General features: G+C 33.8%; 1 protein-coding gene across 3 annotated transcripts; it reads left to right on the top strand.

The window, feature by feature from the left end:
• The first annotated feature begins 1501 nt into the window (after positions 1 to 1501).
• Positions 1502 to 22009, top strand: LOC135689070 (uncharacterized). Of its 3 annotated transcripts, XM_089110105.1 has the most exons (5): positions 1503 to 1721; positions 7346 to 7435; positions 11069 to 11158; positions 14477 to 14566; positions 18509 to 22009. In XM_089110105.1, exon 5 carries the CDS (start codon positions 18514 to 18516, stop codon positions 20662 to 20664), a length of 2151 nt encoding a protein of 716 aa, XP_088966231.1. In that variant the 5' UTR covers positions 1503 to 1721; positions 7346 to 7435; positions 11069 to 11158; positions 14477 to 14566; positions 18509 to 18513; the 3' UTR covers positions 20665 to 22009. The 3 variants fall into 3 exon arrangements, with proteins under 3 accessions (XP_088966233.1, XP_088966231.1, XP_088966232.1); XM_089110107.1 differs by lacking the exon at positions 14477 to 14566 and having other exon boundaries at positions 1502 to 1721; XM_089110106.1 differs by lacking the exons at positions 1503 to 1721; positions 7346 to 7435 and having other exon boundaries at positions 10994 to 11158.
• The last annotated feature ends 552 nt before the right edge of the window (positions 22010 to 22561 follow it).

The following is a 22561-nucleotide window of genomic DNA, read 5'->3' as shown; positions in this document are numbered from 1 at the left end:
TTTTGCTAATAACTGAGCTCTTCTTGCCATACAGTCACTGCCAAACACTAACGTCAGTTTCATGCCCTGCGAAGTCTTCGATTGCCCTGTGAAAACTGTGAGATGGGGACTATGAAACCCCCTACAACCCCCGGAATTTTCGCCCCTGTTTTGAAATTTTAGCTACCAAATACTTAAGCTTACGTCAGTATAACTCATTGAATATTACTATCAACCCCCTTTTTGGCTGATAATATTTTGGTCTGAGAAATTTGATTTTGATACTTTTAGGCGGACATTTTTAGCTTATATCATTATAACTCATTGAATATTATTATCAACCCCTTTTTGGCTGATAATTCTGGGTGCTGTGAAACTTGATTTCGATTCTTTGAGGCGATTATTTTTAGCTTATATCATTATAACTCATTGAATATTATCATCAACCCCTTTTTGACTGATAATTCTGGGGTCTGTGAAATTTGATTTTGATACTTTGAGGCGATTATTTTTAGCTTATATAATTATAACTCATTGAATATTATTTTCAACCCCTTTTTGGCTGATAATTCTGGGGTCTGTGAAATTTGATTTTGATACTTTGAGGCGATTATTTTTAGCTTATATCATTATAACTCATTGAATATTATTATCAACCCCTTTTTGGCTTATAATTCTGGGGTCTGTGAAACTTGATTTTGATACTTTGAGGCGATCATTTTTAGCTTATACCATTAAAACTCATTGAATATTATTATCAACCCCTTTTTGGCTGATAATTCTGGGGTCTGTGAAATTTGATTTTGATACTTTGAGGCGATTATTTTTAGCTTATATCATTATAACTCATTGAATATTATTATCAACCCCTTTTTGGCTGATAATTCTGGGGTCTGTGAAACTTGATTTTGATACTTTGAGGCGATTATTTTTAGCTTATATCATTATAACTCATTGAATATTATTATCAACCCCTTTTTGGCTGATAATTCTGTGGTCTGTGAAATTTGATTTTGATACTTTGAGGCGATTATTTTTAGCTTATATCATTATAACTTATTGAATATTACTATCAACCCCTTTTTGGCTGATAATATTTTGGTCTGAGAAGTTTGATTTTGATACTTTGAGGCGATTATTTTTAGCTTATATCATTATAACTTATTGAATATTACTATCAACCCCTTTTTGGCTGATAATATTTTGGTCTGAGAAGTTTGATTTTGATACTGTTAGGCGGACATTTTTAGCTTATATCATTATAACTCATTTGATATCATAATCAATCCCTTTTTGGCGTATACTATTATGTTCTGTGAAATTTGATTTTGAGGCTAACACTTGATAGCTTTGGATGGACCCTCCCGTGTATAAATCTTTTTAATGCCTCCCACTGGACTCTGAGGCAGCTTTCACATGACAACCGACAGGTCCAAATGTTTTCCAAGAAGTAGGTTTTATTTCATTAGATTACAGATATAAAATCGTGAATACAGTGATAGATTTATAGGTCAAGCTACTGCAAACTACTGCTTGTGTCCCCCATCCCTTGTCGTGTCCAAGCAGGTTGGTTGTGTTTGTGTTCTGTACAAACATGAACCAAAGGTTTTCCGAGAAGTGACTATTTAATAGACTATTTATACAATTCGTAGAGTGCAGCAACTGCCAAATGGTTTAAAGTAAAGAGCAGTGGACATTTACTGAACTGGACAAGCGAAAACATATTTAATGTTTCTTGAAAGGTGAGGAATTGTTTGGGTTTATCTTTTTGCTGGCACTTTCCTATTTTGAGGAATGGATTGCCCGATCGTAAAAGTTCAATTTCGATATTTCTCAAAGTTATCGTCTCGAAGAATTACTTTGAGGCGCTTAAACATATATGATCCAAAATATTTTACATACAGGAAATTACTCTACAACTATACTAAGTACGATACCCCGGAGAGCAAAGTACTATGTCTACCCTGGGGCCATTAAACATTAAAAAGAGAAAAAAGTTTCGAAACACTTTAACATACATCTACAGTGGTGGATCAAGCCAAAAATCTGACTGAACCGAAATGAGTTAGAAGATCAACAACAGCCTTTAGACCACACCCATTTCCTGGTCACACCCTGTTCTCTAAAATGGTTTTTGTTTTATATAATTTTCTTATGTAGACTATTTTCAAGACAGAAGCGGTGCTTTTATGAAACTTTACGTATCCTTGCAATAACCTCGAGAATCAACAAATTATTGTTGCTATTATTCTGAGGCTGGATACCAGGGGCAGTTCACACTTGCAAATAGCGTACGAGATTTTCCCTAAACAAAAGGATTTCTGTGGATTTTCAGATAAGACAATAAGATTTTCACAAAAGGTGTACCAGATTTATTATCAACCCCTTTTTGGCTGATAATTCTGGGGTCTGTGGAATATTCTTTTGATACTTTTAGGCGATTATTTTTAGCTTATATTGTTATAACTCATTGAATATTATTATCAACCCCTTTTTGGCTGATAATTCTGTGGTCTGTGAAACTTGATTTTGATACTTTGAGGCGATTATTTTTAGCTTATATCATTATAACTCATTGAATATTATTATCAAACCATTTCTGGCTGATAATTCTGGGTTCTGTGAAATTCTATTTCGATACTTTGAGGCAAATATTTTTAGCTTGTATCATTATAACTCATTGAATATTATTATCAACCCCTTTCTGGCTGATAGTTCTGGGGTATGTGAAATTTTATTTTGATACTTTGAGGCGATTATTTTTAGCTTATATCATTATAACTCATTGAATATTATGATCAACCCCTTTTTGGCTGATAATTCTGGGGTCTGTGAAATTTGATTTTGATACTTTGTGGCGAATATTTTTAGCTTATATTATTAAAAATCATTGAATATTATTATCAACCCCTTTTTGGCTGATAATTCTGGGATCTGTGAAATTTTATTTCGATACTTTGAGGCAAATATTTTTAACTTATATCATTATGACACATTGAATATTATGATCAACCCCTTTTTGGCTGATAATTCTGGGGTCTGTGGAATATTCTTTTGATACTTTTAGGCGATTATTTTTAGCTTATATTGTTATAACTCAATGAATATTATTATCAATCCTTTTTGGCTGATGATTCTGTGGTCTGTGAAACTTGATTTTGATACTTTGAGGCGAATATTTTTAGCATATATCATTATAACTCATTGAATATTATTATCAACCCCTTTTTGGCTGATAATTCTGGGGTCTGTGAAACTTGATTTTGATACTTTGAGGCGATTATTTTTAGCATATATCATTATGACACATTGAATATTATGATCAACCCCTTTTTGGCTGATAATTCTGTGGTCTGTGAAACTTGATTTCGATACTTTGAGGCGATTATTTTTAGCTTATATCATTATAACTCATTGAATATTATTATCAAGCCCTTTTTGGCTGATAATTCTGGGGTCTGTGAAATTTGATTTTGATACTTTGTGGCGAATATTTTTAGCTTATATCATTAAAAATCATTGAATATTATTATCAAGCCCTTTTTGGCTGATAATTCTGTGGTCTGTGAAACTTGATTTTGATACTTTGAGGCGATTATTTTTAGCATATATCATTATAACTCATTGAATATTATTATCAACCCCTTTTTGGCTGATAATTCTGTGGTCTGTGAAACTTGATTTAGATACTTTGAGGCGATTATTTTTAGCTTGTATCATTATAACTCATTGAATATTATTATCAACCCCTTTTTGGCTGATAATTCTGTGGTCTGTGAAACTTGATTTCGATACTTTGAGGCGATTATTTTTAGCTTATATCATTATAACTCATTGAATATTATTATCAAGCCCTTTTTGGCTGATAATTCTGGGGTCTGTGAAATTTGATTTTGATACTTTGTGGCGAATATTTTTAGCTTATATCATTAAAAATCATTGAATATTATTATCAAGCCCTTTTTGGCTGATAATTCTGTGGTCTGTGAAACTTGATTTTGATACTTTGAGGCGATTATTTTTAGCATATATCATTATAACTCATTGAATATTATTATCAACCCCTTTTTGGCTGATAATTCTGTGGTCTGTGAAACTTGATTTAGATACTTTGAGGCGATTATTTTTAGCTTGTATCATTATAACTCATTGAATATTATTATCAACCCCTTTTTGGCTGATAATTCTGTGGTCTGTGAAACTTGATTTAGATACTTTGAGGCGATTATTTTTAGCTTATATCATTATAACTCATTGAATATTATTATCAACCCCTTTTTGGCTGATAATTCTGTGGTCTGTGAAACTTGATTTTGATACTTTGAGGCGATTATTTTTAGCATATATCATTATGACACATTGAATATTATGATCAACCCCTTTTTGGCTGATAATTCTGGGGTCTGTGAAACTTGATTTTGATACTTTGAGGCGATTATTTTTAGCATATATCATTATGACACATTGAATATTATGATCAACCCCTTTTTGGCTGATAATTCTGTGGTCTGTGAAACTTGATTTCGATACTTTGAGGCGATTATTTTTAGCTTATATCATTATAACTCATTGAATATTATTATCAAGCCCTTTTTGGCTGATAATTCTGTGTTCTGTGAAACTTGATTTTGATACTTTGAGGCGAATATTTTTAGCATATATCGTTATAACACATTGAATATTTTTATCAACCCCTTTCTGGCTGATAATTCTGGGGTCTGTGAAACTTGATTTTGATACTTTGAGGAAATTGTTTTTAGCTTATATCATTATAACTCATTGAATATTATTATCAACCCCTTTTGGCTGATAATATTTTGATCTGTGAAACTTGATTTTGATACTTTGAGGCAATTATTTTTAGCTTATATCATTATAACTCATTGAATATCAATATCAAACCCTTTTTTGCTGATAATATTTTGATCTGTGAAACTTGATTTTGATACTTTGAGGCAATTGTTTTTAGCTTATATCATTATAACTCATTGAATATCAATATCAAACCCTTTTTTGCTGATAATATTTTGATCTGTGAAACTTTATTTTGATACCTTGAGGCAATTATTTTTAGCTTATATCATTATAACTCATTGAATATTATTATCAACCCCTTTTTGGCTGATAATTCTGTGGTCTGTGAAACTTGATTTTGATGCTTTGAGGCGATTATTTTTAGCTTATATCATTATAAGTCATTGAATATTATGATCAACCCCTTTCTGGCTGATAATTCTGTGGTCTGTGGAATTTTATTTTGATACTTTGAGGCAATTGTTTTTAGCTTATATCATTATAACTCATTGAATATCAATATCAAACCCTTTTTTGCTGATAATATTTTGATCTGTGAAACTTTATTTTGATACCTTGAGGCAATTATTTTTAGCTTATATCATTATAACTCATTGAATATTATTATCAACCCCTTTTTGGCTGATAATTCTGGGGTCTGTGGAATTTTCTTTTAATACTTTGAGGCAAATATTTTTAACTTATATCATTATAACTCATTGAATATTATTATCAACCCCTTTCTGGCTGATAATTCTGGGGTCTGTGAAACTTGATTTTGATACTTTGAGGCAATTATTTTAAGCTTATATCATTATAACTCATTGAATATTATCATCAACCCCTTTCTGGCTGATAATTTTGTGGTCTGTGAAACTTGATTTTGATACTTTGAGGCGATTATTTTTAGCTTATATCATTATAACTCATTGAATATTATTATCAACCCCTTTTTGGCTGATAATTCTGGGGTATGTGAAACTTGATTTTGATACTTTGAGGCGATTATTTTTAGCATATATCATTATAACTCATTGAATATTATTATCAACCCCTTTTTGGCTGATAATTCTGTGGTCTGTGAAACTTGATTTTGATACTTTGAGGCGATTATTTTTAGCTTATATCATTATAACTCATTGAATATTATTATCAACCCCTTTTTGGCTGATAATTCTGTGGTCTGTGAAATTTGATTTTGATACTTTGAGGCGATTATTTTTAGCTTATATCGTTATAACACATTGAATATTTTTATCAACCCCTTTTTGGCTGATAATTCTGGGGTATGTGAAACTTGATTTTGATACTTTGAGGCGATTATTTTTAGCTTATATCATTATAACTCATTGAATATTATTATCAACCCCTTTTTGGCTGATAATTCTGGGGTCTGTGAAATTTGATTTTGATACTTTGAGGCGATTATTTTTAGCTTATATCATTATAACTCATTGAATATTATTATCAACCCCTTTTTGGCTGATAATTCTGGGGTCTGTGAAATTTGATTTTGATACTTTGAGGCGATTATTTTTAGCTTATATCATTATAACTCATTGAATATTATTATCAACCCCTTTTTGGCTTATAATTCTGGGGTCTGTGAAACTTGATTTTGATACTTTGAGGCGATTATTTTTAGCTTATATAATTATAACTCATTGAATATTTTTATCAACCCCTTTTTGGCTGATAATTCTGGGGTCTGTGAAACTTGATTTTGATACTTTGAGGCGATTATTTTTAGCTTATATCGTTATAACACATTGAATATTTTTATCAACCCCTTTTTGGCTGATAATTCTGGGGTATGTGAAACTTGATTTTGATACTTTGAGGCGATTATTTTTAGCTTATATCATTATAACTCATTGAATATTATTATCAACCCCTTTTTGGCTGATAATTCCGGGGTCTGTGAAATTTGATTTTGATACTTTGAGGCGATTATTTTTAGCTTATATAATTATAACTCATTGAATATTATTATCAACCCCTTTTTGGCTTATAATTCTGGGGTCTGTGAAACTTGATTTTGATACTTTGAGGCGATCATTTTTAGCTTATACCATTAAAACTTATTGAATATTACTATCAACCCCTTTTTGGCTGATAATATTTTGGTCTGAGAAGTTTGATTTTGATACTGTTAGGCGGACATTTTTAGCTTATATCATTATAACTCATTTGATATCATAATCAATCCCTTTTTGGCGTATACTATTATGTTCTGTGAAATTTGATTTTGAGGCTAACACTTGATAGCTTTGGATGGACCCTCCCGTGTATAAATCTTTTTAATGCCTCCCACTGGACTCTGAGGCAGCTTTCACATGACAACCGACAGGTCCAAATGTTTTCCAAGAAATAGGTTTTATTTCATTAGATTACAGATATAAAATCGTGAATACAGTGATAGATTTATAGGTCAAGCTACTGCAAACTACTGCTTGTGTCCCCCATCCCTTGTCGTGTCCAAGCAGGTTGGTTGTGTTTGTGTTCTGTACAAACATGAACCAAAGGTTTTCCGAGAAGTGACTATTTAATAGACTATTTATACAATTCGTAGAGTGCAGCAACTGCCAAATGGTTTAAAGTAAAGAGCAGTGGACATTTACTGAACTGGACAAGCGAAAACATATTTAATGTTTCTTGAAAGGTGAGGAATTGTTTGGGTTTATCTTTTTGCTGGCACTTTCCTATTTTGAGGAATGGATTGCCCGATCGTAAAAGTTCAATTTCGATATTTCTCAAAGTTATCGTCTCGAAGAATTACTTTGAGGCGCTTATACATATATGATCCAAAATATTTTACATACATGAAATTACTCTACAACTATACTAAATACGATACCCCGGAGAGCAAAGTACTATGTCTACCCTGGGGCCATTAAACATCAAAAAGAGAATAAAGTTTCGAAACACTTTAACATACATCTACAGTGGTGGATCAAGCCAAAAATCTGACTGAACCGAAATGAGTTAGTAGATCAACAACAACCTTTAGACCACACCCATTTCCTGGTCACACCCTGTTCTCTAAAATGGTTTTTGTTTTCTATAATTTTCTTATGTAGACTATTTTCAAGACAGAAGCGGTGCTTTTATGAAACTTTACGTATCCTTGCAATAACCTCGAGAATCAACAAATTATTGTTGCTATTATTCTGAGGCTGGATACGAGGGGCAGTTCACACTTGCAAATAGCGTACGAGATTTTCCCTAAACAAAAGGATTTCTGTGGATTTTCAGATAAGACAATAGGATTTTCACAAAAGGTGTACCAGATTTATTATCAACCCCTTTTTGGCTGATAATTCTGGGGTCTGTGAAACTTCATTTCGAGTCTTTCAGGCAATTATTTTTAGCTTATATCATTATAAGTCATTGAATATTATTATCAACCCCTTTTTGGCTGATAATTCTGGGGTCTGTGGAATATTCTTTTGATACTTTTAGGCGATTATTTTTAGCTTATATTGTTATAACTCATTGAATATTATTATCAAGCCCTTTTTGGCTGATAATTCTGTGGTCTGTGAAACTTGATTTTGATACTTTGAGACGATCATTTTTAGCTTATATCATTATAAGTCATTGAATATTATTATCAACCCCTTTTTGGCTGATAATTCTGGGGTTTATGAAACTTGATTTTGATACTTTGAGGCGATTATTCTTAGCTTATATCATTATAACTCATTGAATATTATTATCAACCCCTTTTTGGCTGATAATTCTGGGGTCTGTGGAATTTTCTTTTGATACTTTGAGGCGAATATTTTTAGCATATATCATTATAACTCATTGAATATTATTATCAACCCCTTTTTGGCTGATAATTCTGGGGTTTATGAAACTTGATTTTGATACTTTGAGGCGATTATTCTTAGCTTATATCATTATAAGTCATTGAATATTATTATCAACCCCTTTTTGGCTGATAATTCTGGGGTTTATGAAACTTGATTTTGATACTTTGAGGCGATTATTCTTAGCTTATATCATTATAAGTCATTGAATATTATTATCAACCCCTTTTTGGCTGATAATTCTGGGGTTTATGAAACTTGATTTAGATACTTTGAGGCGATTATTTTTAGCTTGTATCATTATAACTCATTGAATATTATGATCAACCCCTTTTTGGCTGATAATTCTGGGGTCTGTGAAACTTGATTTCGATACTTTGTGGCGATTATTCTTAGCTTATATCATTATAAGTCATTGAATATTATTATCAAGCCCTTTTTGGCTGATAATTCTGGGGTTTATGAAACTTGATTTTGATACTTTGAGGCGAATATTTTTAGCATATATCATTATAACTCATTGAATATTATTATCAACCCCTTTTTGGCTGATAATTCTGGGTTCTGTGAAACTTGATTTCGATTCTTTGAGGCGATTATTTTTAGCTTATATCATTATAAGTCATTGAATATTATTATCAACCCCTTTTTGGCTGATAATTCTGGGGTTTATGAAACTTGATTTTGATACTTTGGGGCGATTATTTTTAGCTTATATCATTATAAGTCATTGAATATTATTATCAAGCCCTTTTTGGCTGATAATTCTGGGGTCTGTGAAATTTGATTTTGATACTTTGAGGCCAATTTTTTTTAGCGTTTATCATTATAACTCATTGAATATTATCATCAACCCCTTTTTGGCTGATAATTCTGGGGTCTCTGAAACTTGATTTCGATACTTTGAGGCGATTATTTTTAGCTTATATCATTATAACTCATTGAATATTATTATCAAGCCCTTTTTGGCTGATAATTCTGGGGTCTGTGAAACTTGATTTCGATACTTTGTGGCGATTATTTTTAGCTTATATCATTATAACTCATTGAATATTATGATCAACCCCTTTTTGGCTGATAATTCTGGGGTCTGTGAAACTTGATTTTGATACTTTGAGGCCAATTTTTTTTAGCGTTTATCATTATAACTCATTGAATATTATTATCAAGCCCTTTTTGGCTGATAATTCTGGGGTCTGTGAAACTTGATTTCGATACTTTGTGGCGATTATTTTTAGCTTATATCATTATAAGTCATTGAATATTATTATCAAGCCCTTTTTTGCTGATAATTCTGGGGTCTGTGAAATTTGATTTTGATACTTTGAGGCGATTATTTTTAGCTTATATCATTATAACTCATTGAATATTATTATCAACCCCTTTTTGGCTGATAATTCTGGGGTCTGTGAAATTTGATTTTGATACTTTGAGGCGATTATTTTTAGCTTATATCATTATAACTCATTGAATATTATTATCAACCCCTTTTTGGCTTATAATTCTGGGGTCTGTGAAACTTGATTTTGATACTTTGAGGCGATTATTTTTAGCTTATATAATTATAACTCATTGAATATTTTTATCAACCCCTTTTTGGCTGATAATTCTGGGGTCTGTGAAACTTGATTTTGATACTTTGAGGCGATTATTTTTAGCTTATATCGTTATAACACATTGAATATTTTTATCAACCCCTTTTTGGCTGATAATTCTGGGGTATGTGAAACTTGATTTTGATACTTTGAGGCGATTATTTTTAGCTTATATCATTATAACTCATTGAATATTATTATCAACCCCTTTTTGGCTGATAATTCCGGGGTCTGTGAAATTTGATTTTGATACTTTGAGGCGATTATTTTTAGCTTATATAATTATAACTCATTGAATATTATTATCAACCCCTTTTTGGCTTATAATTCTGGGGTCTGTGAAACTTGATTTTGATACTTTGAGGCGATCATTTTTAGCTTATACCATTAAAACTTATTGAATATTACTATCAACCCCTTTTTGGCTGATAATATTTTGGTCTGAGAAGTTTGATTTTGATACTGTTAGGCGGACATTTTTAGCTTATATCATTATAACTCATTTGATATCATAATCAATCCCTTTTTGGCGTATACTATTATGTTCTGTGAAATTTGATTTTGAGGCTAACACTTGATAGCTTTGGATGGACCCTCCCGTGTATAAATCTTTTTAATGCCTCCCACTGGACTCTGAGGCAGCTTTCACATGACAACCGACAGGTCCAAATGTTTTCCAAGAAATAGGTTTTATTTCATTAGATTACAGATATAAAATCGTGAATACAGTGATAGATTTATAGGTCAAGCTACTGCAAACTACTGCTTGTGTCCCCCATCCCTTGTCGTGTCCAAGCAGGTTGGTTGTGTTTGTGTTCTGTACAAACATGAACCAAAGGTTTTCCGAGAAGTGACTATTTAATAGACTATTTATACAATTCGTAGAGTGCAGCAACTGCCAAATGGTTTAAAGTAAAGAGCAGTGGACATTTACTGAACTGGACAAGCGAAAACATATTTAATGTTTCTTGAAAGGTGAGGAATTGTTTGGGTTTATCTTTTTGCTGGCACTTTCCTATTTTGAGGAATGGATTGCCCGATCGTAAAAGTTCAATTTCGATATTTCTCAAAGTTATCGTCTCGAAGAATTACTTTGAGGCGCTTATACATATATGATCCAAAATATTTTACATACATGAAATTACTCTACAACTATACTAAATACGATACCCCGGAGAGCAAAGTACTATGTCTACCCTGGGGCCATTAAACATCAAAAAGAGAATAAAGTTTCGAAACACTTTAACATACATCTACAGTGGTGGATCAAGCCAAAAATCTGACTGAACCGAAATGAGTTAGTAGATCAACAACAACCTTTAGACCACACCCATTTCCTGGTCACACCCTGTTCTCTAAAATGGTTTTTGTTTTCTATAATTTTCTTATGTAGACTATTTTCAAGACAGAAGCGGTGCTTTTATGAAACTTTACGTATCCTTGCAATAACCTCGAGAATCAACAAATTATTGTTGCTATTATTCTGAGGCTGGATACGAGGGGCAGTTCACACTTGCAAATAGCGTACGAGATTTTCCCTAAACAAAAGGATTTCTGTGGATTTTCAGATAAGACAATAGGATTTTCACAAAAGGTGTACCAGATTTATTATCAACCCCTTTTTGGCTGATAATTCTGGGGTCTGTGAAACTTCATTTCGAGTCTTTCAGGCAATTATTTTTAGCTTATATCATTATAAGTCATTGAATATTATTATCAACCCCTTTTTGGCTGATAATTCTGGGGTCTGTGGAATATTCTTTTGATACTTTTAGGCGATTATTTTTAGCTTATATTGTTATAACTCATTGAATATTATTATCAAGCCCTTTTTGGCTGATAATTCTGTGGTCTGTGAAACTTGATTTTGATACTTTGAGACGATCATTTTTAGCTTATATCATTATAAGTCATTGAATATTATTATCAACCCCTTTTTGGCTGATAATTCTGGGGTTTATGAAACTTGATTTTGATACTTTGAGGCGATTATTCTTAGCTTATATCATTATAACTCATTGAATATTATTATCAACCCCTTTTTGGCTGATAATTCTGGGGTCTGTGGAATTTTCTTTTGATACTTTGAGGCGAATATTTTTAGCATATATCATTATAACTCATTGAATATTATTATCAACCCCTTTTTGGCTGATAATTCTGGGGTTTATGAAACTTGATTTTGATACTTTGAGGCGATTATTCTTAGCTTATATCATTATAAGTCATTGAATATTATTATCAACCCCTTTTTGGCTGATAATTCTGGGGTTTATGAAACTTGATTTTGATACTTTGAGGCGATTATTCTTAGCTTATATCATTATAAGTCATTGAATATTATTATCAACCCCTTTTTGGCTGATAATTCTGGGGTCTGTGAAACTTGATTTCGATACTTTGTGGCGATTATTCTTAGCTTATATCATTATAAGTCATTGAATATTATTATCAAGCCCTTTTTGGCTGATAATTCTGGGGTTTATGAAACTTGATTTTGATACTTTGAGGCGAATATTTTTAGCATATATCATTATAACTCATTGAATATTATTATCAACCCCTTTTTGGCTGATAATTCTGGGTTCTGTGAAACTTGATTTCGATTCTTTGAGGCGATTATTTTTAGCTTATATCATTATAAGTCATTGAATATTATTATCAACCCCTTTTTGGCTGATAATTCTGGGGTTTATGAAACTTGATTTTGATACTTTGGGGCGATTATTTTTAGCTTATATCATTATAAGTCATTGAATATTATTATCAAGCCCTTTTTGGCTGATAATTCTGGGGTCTGTGAAATTTGATTTTGATACTTTGAGGCCAATTTTTTTTAGCGTTTATCATTATAACTCATTGAATATTATCATCAACCCCTTTTTGGCTGATAATTCTGGGGTCTCTGAAACTTGATTTCGATACTTTGAGGCGATTATTTTTAGCTTATATCATTATAACTCATTGAATATTATTATCAAGCCCTTTTTGGCTGATAATTCTGGGGTCTGTGAAACTTGATTTCGATACTTTGTGGCGATTATTTTTAGCTTATATCATTATAACTCATTGAATATTATGATCAACCCCTTTTTGGCTGATAATTCTGGGGTCTGTGAAACTTGATTTTGATACTTTGAGGCCAATTTTTTTTAGCGTTTATCATTATAACTCATTGAATATTATTATCAAGCCCTTTTTGGCTGATAATTCTGGGGTCTGTGAAACTTGATTTCGATACTTTGTGGCGATTATTTTTAGCTTATATCATTATAAGTCATTGAATATTATTATCAAGCCCTTTTTTGCTGATAATTCTGGGGTCTGTGAAACTTGATTTCGATACTTTGTGGCGATTATTTTTAGCTTATATCATTATAAGTCATTGAATATTATGATCAACCCCTTTTTGGCTGATAATTCTGGGTGCTGTGAAACTTGATTTCGATACTTTGAGGCTATTATTTTTAGCATATATCATTATAACTCATTGAATATTATTATCAACCCCTTTTTGGCTGATAATTCTGGGTGCTGTGAAACTTGATTTCGATACTTTGAGGCGATCATTTTTATTTTATATCATTAAAACTCATTGAATATTACTATCAACCCCTTTTTGGCTGATAATTCTGGGTGCTGTGAAACTTGATTTCGATACTTTGAGGCGATCATTTTTATTTTATATCATTAAAACTCATTGAATATTACTATCAACCCCTTTTTGGCTGATAATATTTTGGTCTGAGAAATTTGATTTTGATACTGTTAGGCGGACATTTTTAGCTTATACCATTAAAACTTATTGAATATTACTATCAACCCCTTTTTGGCTGATAATATTTTGGTCTGAGAAGTTTGATTTTGATACTGTTAGGCGGACATTTTTAGCTTATATCATTATAACTCATTTGATATCATAATCAATCCCTTTTTGGCGTATACTATTATGTTCTGTGAAATTTGATTTTGAGGCTAACACTTGATAGCTTTGGATGGACCCTCCCGTGTATAAATCTTTTTAATGCCTCCCACTGGACTCTGAGGCAGCTTTCACATGACAACCGACAGGTCCAAATGTTTTCCAAGAAGTAGGTTTTATTTCATTAGATTACAGATATAAAATCGTGAATACAGTGATAGATTTATAGGTCAAGCTACTGCAAACTACTGCTTGTGTCCCCCATCCCTTGTCGTGTCCAAGCAGGTTGGTTGTGTTTGTGTTCTGTACAAACATGAACCAAAGGTTTTCCGAGAAGTGACTATTTAATAGACTATTTATACAATTCGTAGAGTGCAGCAACTGCCAAATGGTTTAATGTAAAGAGCAGTGGACATTTACTGAACTGGACAAGCGAAATCATATTTAGTGTTTCTTGAAAGGTGAGGAATTGTTTGGGTTTATCTTTTTGCTGGCACTTTCCTATTTTGAGGAATGGATTGCCCGATCGTAAAAGTTCAATTTCGATATTTCTCAAAGTTATCGTCTCGAAGAATTAACTTGAATACATAGCATGCCTGGAAATGTATTTTTTGCAAAGGGTCGTCCAAAGATCGACGTATGATCAGTTTTTATTTATATATACATAAACAAGGATGAAAAATGTTTTGAGCCAATCAGACTGTTTGTTTACAATTTGAACCAGCCAATGGTATAGCGTCAAAGACAATAGAAATCTGAAGAGAAAATAGCATCGAATCAGCCGCAACAGTAACGCTCGCACCTCCTATCCAGAGCTGTGGGGAAAAACCAGCGCCACAAAAAGTTAACGCTGAACGCGAAAATTGTCATTATTGAAGTGCTTCATACAATTATGCATAGCAAAGGAGTATATCTAAAACTGATGCCGTTTTCTTGGAGTACAACCAACCATAACCATCGTAAGCAGATTCAATCAGGGCAATAATGGGCTAAACGTTTCATCGCTTATCTCTGGTTAACGACCGAATTTTAAAAATGGGGACGACAAAGTTTTAGATATACTCCTTTACTATGCATAATTGTATGAAGCACTTCAATAATGACAATATTCGCGTTCAGCGTTAACTTTTTGTGGCGCCGGTTTTTCCCCACAGCTTTGGATAGGAGGTGCGAGCGTTACTGTTGCGGCTGATTCGATGCTATTTTCTCTTCAGATTTCTATTGTCTTTGACGCTATACCATTGGCTGGTTCAAATTGTAAATAAACAGTCTGATTGGCTCAAAACATTTTTCATCCTTGTTATATTATACATATATAATCAAAAATATTTTACTTTTACATACAGGAAATTACTCTACAACTATACTAAGTACGATACCCCGGAGAGCAAGTGTCTACCCTGGGGCCATTAAACGTTAAAAAGAAAAAAAAGTTTCGGAACACTTTAACATACATCTACAGTGGTGGATCAAGCCAAAAATCTGACTACCGCCGAAATGAGATAGAAGATCGACAACAGCCTTTAGACCACACCCATTTCCTGGTCACACCCTGTTCTCTAAAATGGTTTTTGTTTTCTATAATTTTCTTATGTAGACCATTTTCAAGACAGAAGCGGTGCTTTTATGAAACTTTAAGTATCCTTGCAATAACCTCGAGAATCAACAAATTGTTGTTGCTATTATTCCGAGGTTTTCACAAAAGGTGTACGAGATTTTCTTGGAGTGATTTGCCCCTCGGTTTGATATTCTAAAAAAATTGACGTCATTTAGCCTAAGCAACACCATAGAATAAGGAAATAAAAATTATCTTTGGCACAATTTTGAAATGTCGCCTAGAACTCGCATTAAGTCGTGCAATTTCTTATGAAAACCAGACCTGTTGATTCCTATTCTATTCTATCTAATATATTCCTATTAATATTTGTGTATTGTACTAAGTAATTGGTTACATCGGGTTTGAAGTTGCAGTTTGCCCACTTGCAGAATATGTAGGCATCCCCCCATCTTTCTGTCACGTTTGAGCCGTGTTGAGCGGCAGTACTACTCAACTGAGCGGTAGTCAATTCGGTTGTTCATTGGTTTTCACCAAATTTTGTATGCATCCCCTCAGGTTGGCTGTGATTTCTGATGATTTGATTGGTTTAGGCAGGCTGACTACCGCTCAGAAAGGGAGGAATGTTTGCTGCTAATATGTAAACACAAATAAATCTCACCTCTTGATTATCAAGCCACGTCATAAGAAGGAACCTAAAACCATTAATATATCTTTTAATGGTGAACAGTTAAAAGAGTCAGCTTATGTTAAGTACCTCGGAGTTCTGGTAGATGAGAATCTCACCTGGGAACTAAATATCCCGAATGTTAACATAAAAATTTCCAAAAGCCTTGATATTTTAGCCAATTTAAGACATTTTCTACCCAAGGATATATTGCTTAGTATTCATAATTATTTCATCTCCCCATACATAATTTATGGCCTGATAAACTGGTGGGGGGAGCATACTCTAATAATCTGGACCCTTGAGGAAACAGCTGAAACACGCAGTGAGATTAATTATTTTCAAAAATAGTACATGTCATAGTAAACCTCTCTTCAAGTCGTTAGGCCTCCTAAATTTTGATGATCTGTACAAAATTGAATGTGCTGAAATTATGTTTTAAGTTCCAAAAGGCAATGTTGATAGCTGCATGTGAGATTTCTTTCATCTAACTACTGAGAGTCACAACATTAAAATCAGACAGGCTGCTAGCGGTAACTTGTTCCATTCTTAAATTAGAACAAATCTTTATTCATAATAAATGCTGGTTTAAAAATTTTGGATAAGATATGAAGTAACATAAAAAGTGTTGCTTCCAAAAAAATCTTTTCACGCCTTTTTAAACAATTGTTACCTAAATATACAGTTAAAAATCCAAGATCATCCTCAACCTCTTTTTCCCCTTTTTGTACAATCGTTTTGGTCTATTGATATATTTATAATGTTTATCAATATTTTCATCATAGAATGTGTTTTTATCCTTATAATAAAAATATTTCTTAAATTTTAGTATTAATTGCATGTATTTATGTTATTTGTACTGGATTTTATACACGTCACTAGGGGCATATGGCCCGAAAGCTCTTTCAGAGCTCTTTCCATATGTCCTTCAGCAATATTCTGTTGAATTGATGTTTTTGTTGTTATTCTTCTTGTTTGTATGATCGTCTAATGTAGCTTTTAAACGTCAAAATTGTATTTTATTACTGTAATTAGTTAATTATTGTTGAAAATATACATGAATTGAATTGACAAACATAATTCCTATTGTGTTTTAACAATAGATTTGTCAACTTATCTAATTGTTGAAAGGTTCCATTGTCCTGCCTCATAGGCATGGGGACCAGGGGGCACAGGGGGCACAGGGGCACGTGCCCCCTCTTTTAAAAACTTCAGCTAAAATGCCCCTTTGCAGCTTACCAAGTTACCAATGGGACCATGATTTTAAATGTTTTTATACGATTTGCTTTTAGAAACACCAAAACTACAAACCTGCCCCTAGGGCCACTGAAAGGTGGGGGTGGTGGCAAATCACCTTAAGGCCTTAAGGATAAGGACGCCCCTCAGGGTTTCCAGTTTATAGATAACAAATTTATACATAAAATTTGTTCAACGTTTTGAGCAATTGCAAGAACTTCAAAATATCGACAGTTGCCGTAGGAACCGTTTTTGTTTATTCGTGTAAAACAAAAATAATCAACATAACGATTCATGGATGATTTGTACTGTTCTGTAATGTTATAAAGTTTCAATACTCTATCAACAGAAAAACATATTTATAACAAAAATATAGCTAAAATGAAGAAACCCATTCCGCAATTTCGAATTTCCAAAACCACATTTTGGATTTCCAAGACCACAAAATGTGGGAAAAACCACACTTAAATAGGCCCTGCTGAACACTCCCCTTAAGCAAAATATTTAGCAATTGCACTGCTTACACCCTTATGATTTAAGAACAAGTTAAGAACAATTTAATGGTTTTACTGAAAGTCAAAAAGCCAGTCTGAACTTCAACTTATGTTGGGCTGTCGACTAGGTGGCAGCTGCCCCCCCCCCCCCCCACCTTTCCCCATGACACCCCATAGCGCCATCCCTGGCCAGCAATTGTAGCGAATAGAAGAGAAAACTTAGTCAGAGACCTTCAGTCGTGAAAAGATGACCTTCTGTCAGTAGCAAGGGCCGGAAATTGTTGTATACAGCGTACCCTCACTACCAACTTTTGAATATTTTTCAGCGCCCCCATTATCAACTGCCCGCTATTCAAATTTGGTCTTGATCTGCCCCTGATCTAAGCCCGTATTTTTATATACTTTTGCTCTTGTCTTTTAGATAGTGACAGCAACTGATTTTATTTTTCAGTAATAATGGCAATTTACGAGGCATTGGAAAGCGTCCTGTACCGCCATTGCTGTCCTGAGATTGTGGTCCAATATGAAATTATGGATAATGAGCCAAGAAAGAGGTTACTTGACGCACTTAGTGGTTACTGTAGTCTTCAGGTATTTGAAAACAGTTTTGAATTACCCCAAAATTATCAAAAGAAAATTGACCTTTATTTCCAAACCTTAGGTAATGAGAAACTTTTAGGGGGAATGCTTCTTTTGGACAAAGTTGCGATAGCTTTCGGCAGATGGGGGAAGGCAATGCCTCCTAAAGCTGTACTCGCTCGACATTCAGAATGTGTGGCAATTAATCAAAAGGAAGGGAGTTCTTTACCTTTTCCTATGAATCTGTATTTTTTATACTCTGATCCTGCCGGCAACAATTGCACAGATTTTTCTACATTGCATAGAGTTTTCATAAAAGACTTGAAACTCTTTGAAAAATCAAAAGGGAAATTTATCGAGGGTACAATCATTACACGGCCAATTGTCTTGCATGATATCACAACTATTTTAGAGGATGCTCAAGGAGATGTTATCCAGCTTAGGCTTTTTAACATGGTACCAAGTTGCAGAAACAAAACCGAAGTTGCAGAAAAGAAATTCCCCGTTAATGCAAAAATTAAGATAGCTGAACCTTATTTGAAAGTGTTCGCAGACAGCAACCAAGGAATTAGAGTCGATTGTCCTGAGGAGGTTTGCATTCTTCAGCAAACAACTGCAGACTTTGAACAAATCTTAGAAAATGGCAAGTTTTTTACCGATAACGGAGATTTTTTAGCAGCGTTTGATATTTATATCGCTGGCCTAGCTGAATTCCCAGAAATCCTTTTGCTTTTGAACAACAGATGCCAGGCTGAGCTAAAGCTAAAGGAGTACGAGCTGGCTTTTTTGGATGCCGCTGCAGTCCTTTTTTTGGAGCGGGACAACGAGAAGGGTCGCTTAAGATACAAGAAGGCAGCATATGAACTTGGTTTTACATTGGACAATGCCCCAAAGATGCATGGTCTTTGGAAACGGGTCTTGTTGAAATATAACAAACACTCTTTGGAAGAGAAAGTAGCTGGCCCATATTCCAGAGAAGACGGCAACAATGAATATAAAGAAGGTGATTTTTCTAGAGCAAAAGCTATTTATACTTCTGCGATGGGCGATTGTAATAATGTTTGCAAGCTGCTGATTGGAGCCGCTCTCGTGAGTTTGAAAACTGAGATGTATCAAACTGCAATATCAGCTGCGAGTGCATGTTTTCAACTTGCTACAGACAAAAAGCATCGCAAACAAGCAAGGTTTGCAATGACCAAGGCGTTTTCGTCGCTGGGGGAAATAGAGTTAGCAAGGTTGGCTGCAATGGGGGATCTCTCCTTGTTGAATCTGTATGATGGAAGAAACAATTCTTATAGAGTTGCAGCCAACGCCCTTAACAAAAGTTGTCCCATAACTTTAGAGGCTAACAGAAATGTCAAAGTGCCGTCGGATTATCTATGTCCCGACACAATGGAGCACTGCTACATCTCTGGAAAAGGAAGAGGATTAAGAGCTAAGAGAGGCATCTTTAAAGGAGAGTTGCTTGTTGTTGACCATCCAATTGTGTCACAGGGAACCAAAAGCTCTTCTTCTGCCATTTTTGTTGATGAAAGTAGACAACAATGTTATTTTGCAAGTGAAATAAATCTTGAAAGTAAACTGGTTTCATTGGTCAAGTACAATGGGCTACTTGCTAAAAAACTTTTGCTGTTGGATAGAAAGAGAGATGGCACCAAGGCCGATGATTTGCCTTTGATTTCTGACCTTGAGTGGATGGCCTATCGCAAGTTAAACGATGATGTACCACCTTTCTTGCCACAAACTCCGGAAGAAGCTGGAGTTGATAAAAGCTTGCTTACGCCAGATATCATCAGAAACGTAATTTCCAACAATTGTTTTAAATGGGGTTGGCAGGAGGAGCGAATACCCAAAGAAGTGGCGTTGGCATTAACAGTCAGTTTTTTCAACCACGATGACGACCCCAATTGCAGTCAATTTCCAGTCGGCGATGCGCTTACAATAGTAGCAGTAGAAGATATACAGAAAGGGGAGGAGTTGACCATTATGTACCGCAAAAGAGACGAAATGGCGAAATGGGTAATTTGACTTTCCTACCCCTAGGATACTATTCACGAGCTACCAAAGAACAGAATATCGATTTTCCTTGACCATCCAGAAACTTAATTTAATTTGACATTTTAATGTACGTGTATGTGAGATAAGTGTGGTTACAGTTAACTTCAAACCAGAATAATTTCATAGCTGTGTTTTTAAAACAGTTTTTCGCCAATACCAGTTTGATATTTGCCACAAGGTAGTGCCGTTTTTTATCAGAATATACACGTGATGATAAAAAGTGTCTAATAGTTAAGCAACTTCAATATGTGATTTTGGCACAAAATTGGAGTCGGAGCCAAATTAGTTTTGCTCTGTGTATGTTAATTGATCAATCCTGAGAATGGGGTAAATTATGCTTTACTGTCCAACGAAGGAAAAACTTCAGTTGCCAATCACAACCAACTTAGGCGATGACCCATCCCATTAGACAAAGTCCAACTTAACCAGCTGAAAAAACCCCTGGGATTGAGTTCGCTGACAGGCATTTTTCAAGAGGACAGCCCCTACACTTGCGCCAAGTAATCAATCCCCCCTCCCCCCTCAGTTTTGTAAAATTTGGAACGCATTAGTACGATGTTGTCCAAAATCAACATTTATTAGTTGTGGGAGGTGTGATATTGGCACCAAGTTCGACTTGGGACCAAATCAGTTTTGCCCCGCGTATGTTAATAAATGGATCCTGCCCAATATCTACTCTCAGTTTATGAAACGATTATGTTAGGTTTTCTGTCTCCGTCTGTATCCTTTCGAAAATATATTTTAGTTTAATAATGATTGATCATATAACATTATTAATGATTTTATTTTGAAAATTGGAGTTAGTTGAAGATCAAAGGCAAATAGACAAAACGTCTTATTTCTTGTTGCCATCTTCGGGCCCCGAACACGCCACAAATACTGATCCGAAGGGTGAAGAAACTTTGGAATACTTGTATGTTGTATATGAAATGCTGGTAGATACTTCTGTTTTTTCTTTCAATTGGTAAAAATATTTCTCTTGTGCTACGTGCAAAAAGTTTCTCTGTTTCATAATCAAATTCGACATATTTCAAGGCATCATTTTGCTTTACTTGGCTTTATATATAAATGACAATTGTGTTCGTATCAATGGTTTTGATGCAATTAAAAGTGATTGAGCAACATTAAGCCTGCATTCGACTGTCTGATAATCGTAAAGTATCGTGGCTTCTGCATGCTGCCCGATTTTTTTTCTGTAATATGTCTGGCAGTGGAAGTAAGCTTGAAAGACCAAAAAGAGATAAAGATCATCAGGTCGTTCATTCTTTTGAGTCTACATACCAGCTATGATTGAAAACAAAACATAAAATTTACGAGAAACATTCTTTTGCACACAATTACCTCTTTCCTTCTTTGTTATAAGTTTTTTCGAAGAAGAGCCAACTTCCTCCAAGCTTTTCTTCTCCTCTGCATTTTATTCGTATCAAATTTTAAGCCTATAGACTTACTTTTCATCAAAAAGTGACCCAGTAAAAAACTTGTTTTTTCTTCAAATAAGGACTTATTTCCAAAACAAAATCTCATTTTTTTTTGCTTATTGAAGTGATCACACTGAAGTGAACTATAGTGATTTTGAAAAAAAATTTCTTTTAAAAAAATTCAAAATTTTTTAAGCCTATACCCTTACAGTTTTATCCAATTGAAACGAGTGGCTATTTCTTTCGAAACAAAGTCTTTTATTCAGCAACTAAAGGCAATTTTTGCATGGTTTTATCATATTGAAGGGAATAAATCTGGTTTCGAAGGAAAATATTTACCAAAAAAGTTGGCCCATTGAGACAAGACGTTGTTCGTTCCATATAAAGATGAGTTTTCAGCAGCTAAATTCAAATTTTCTGTATTTCTATCATAATGAGGAGGATTGATA

Source organism: Rhopilema esculentum, chromosome 9 (assembly GCF_057945365.1).
Source record: "Rhopilema esculentum isolate cy_ngs chromosome 9, ASM5794536v1, whole genome shotgun sequence".
NCBI lineage: Eukaryota > Metazoa > Cnidaria > Scyphozoa > Rhizostomeae > Rhizostomatidae > Rhopilema > Rhopilema esculentum.
Note: the sequence above shows the minus strand (reverse complement) of the source record. Positions and strands in the feature narration are given on the sequence as shown.

What these genes read in the sequence shown, in the direction of transcription:
- LOC135689070 (XM_089110107.1), top strand. Translation starts at nt 18,514, where the DNA reads ATGGCAATTTACGAGGCATTGGAAAGCGTCCTGTACCGCCATTGCTGT.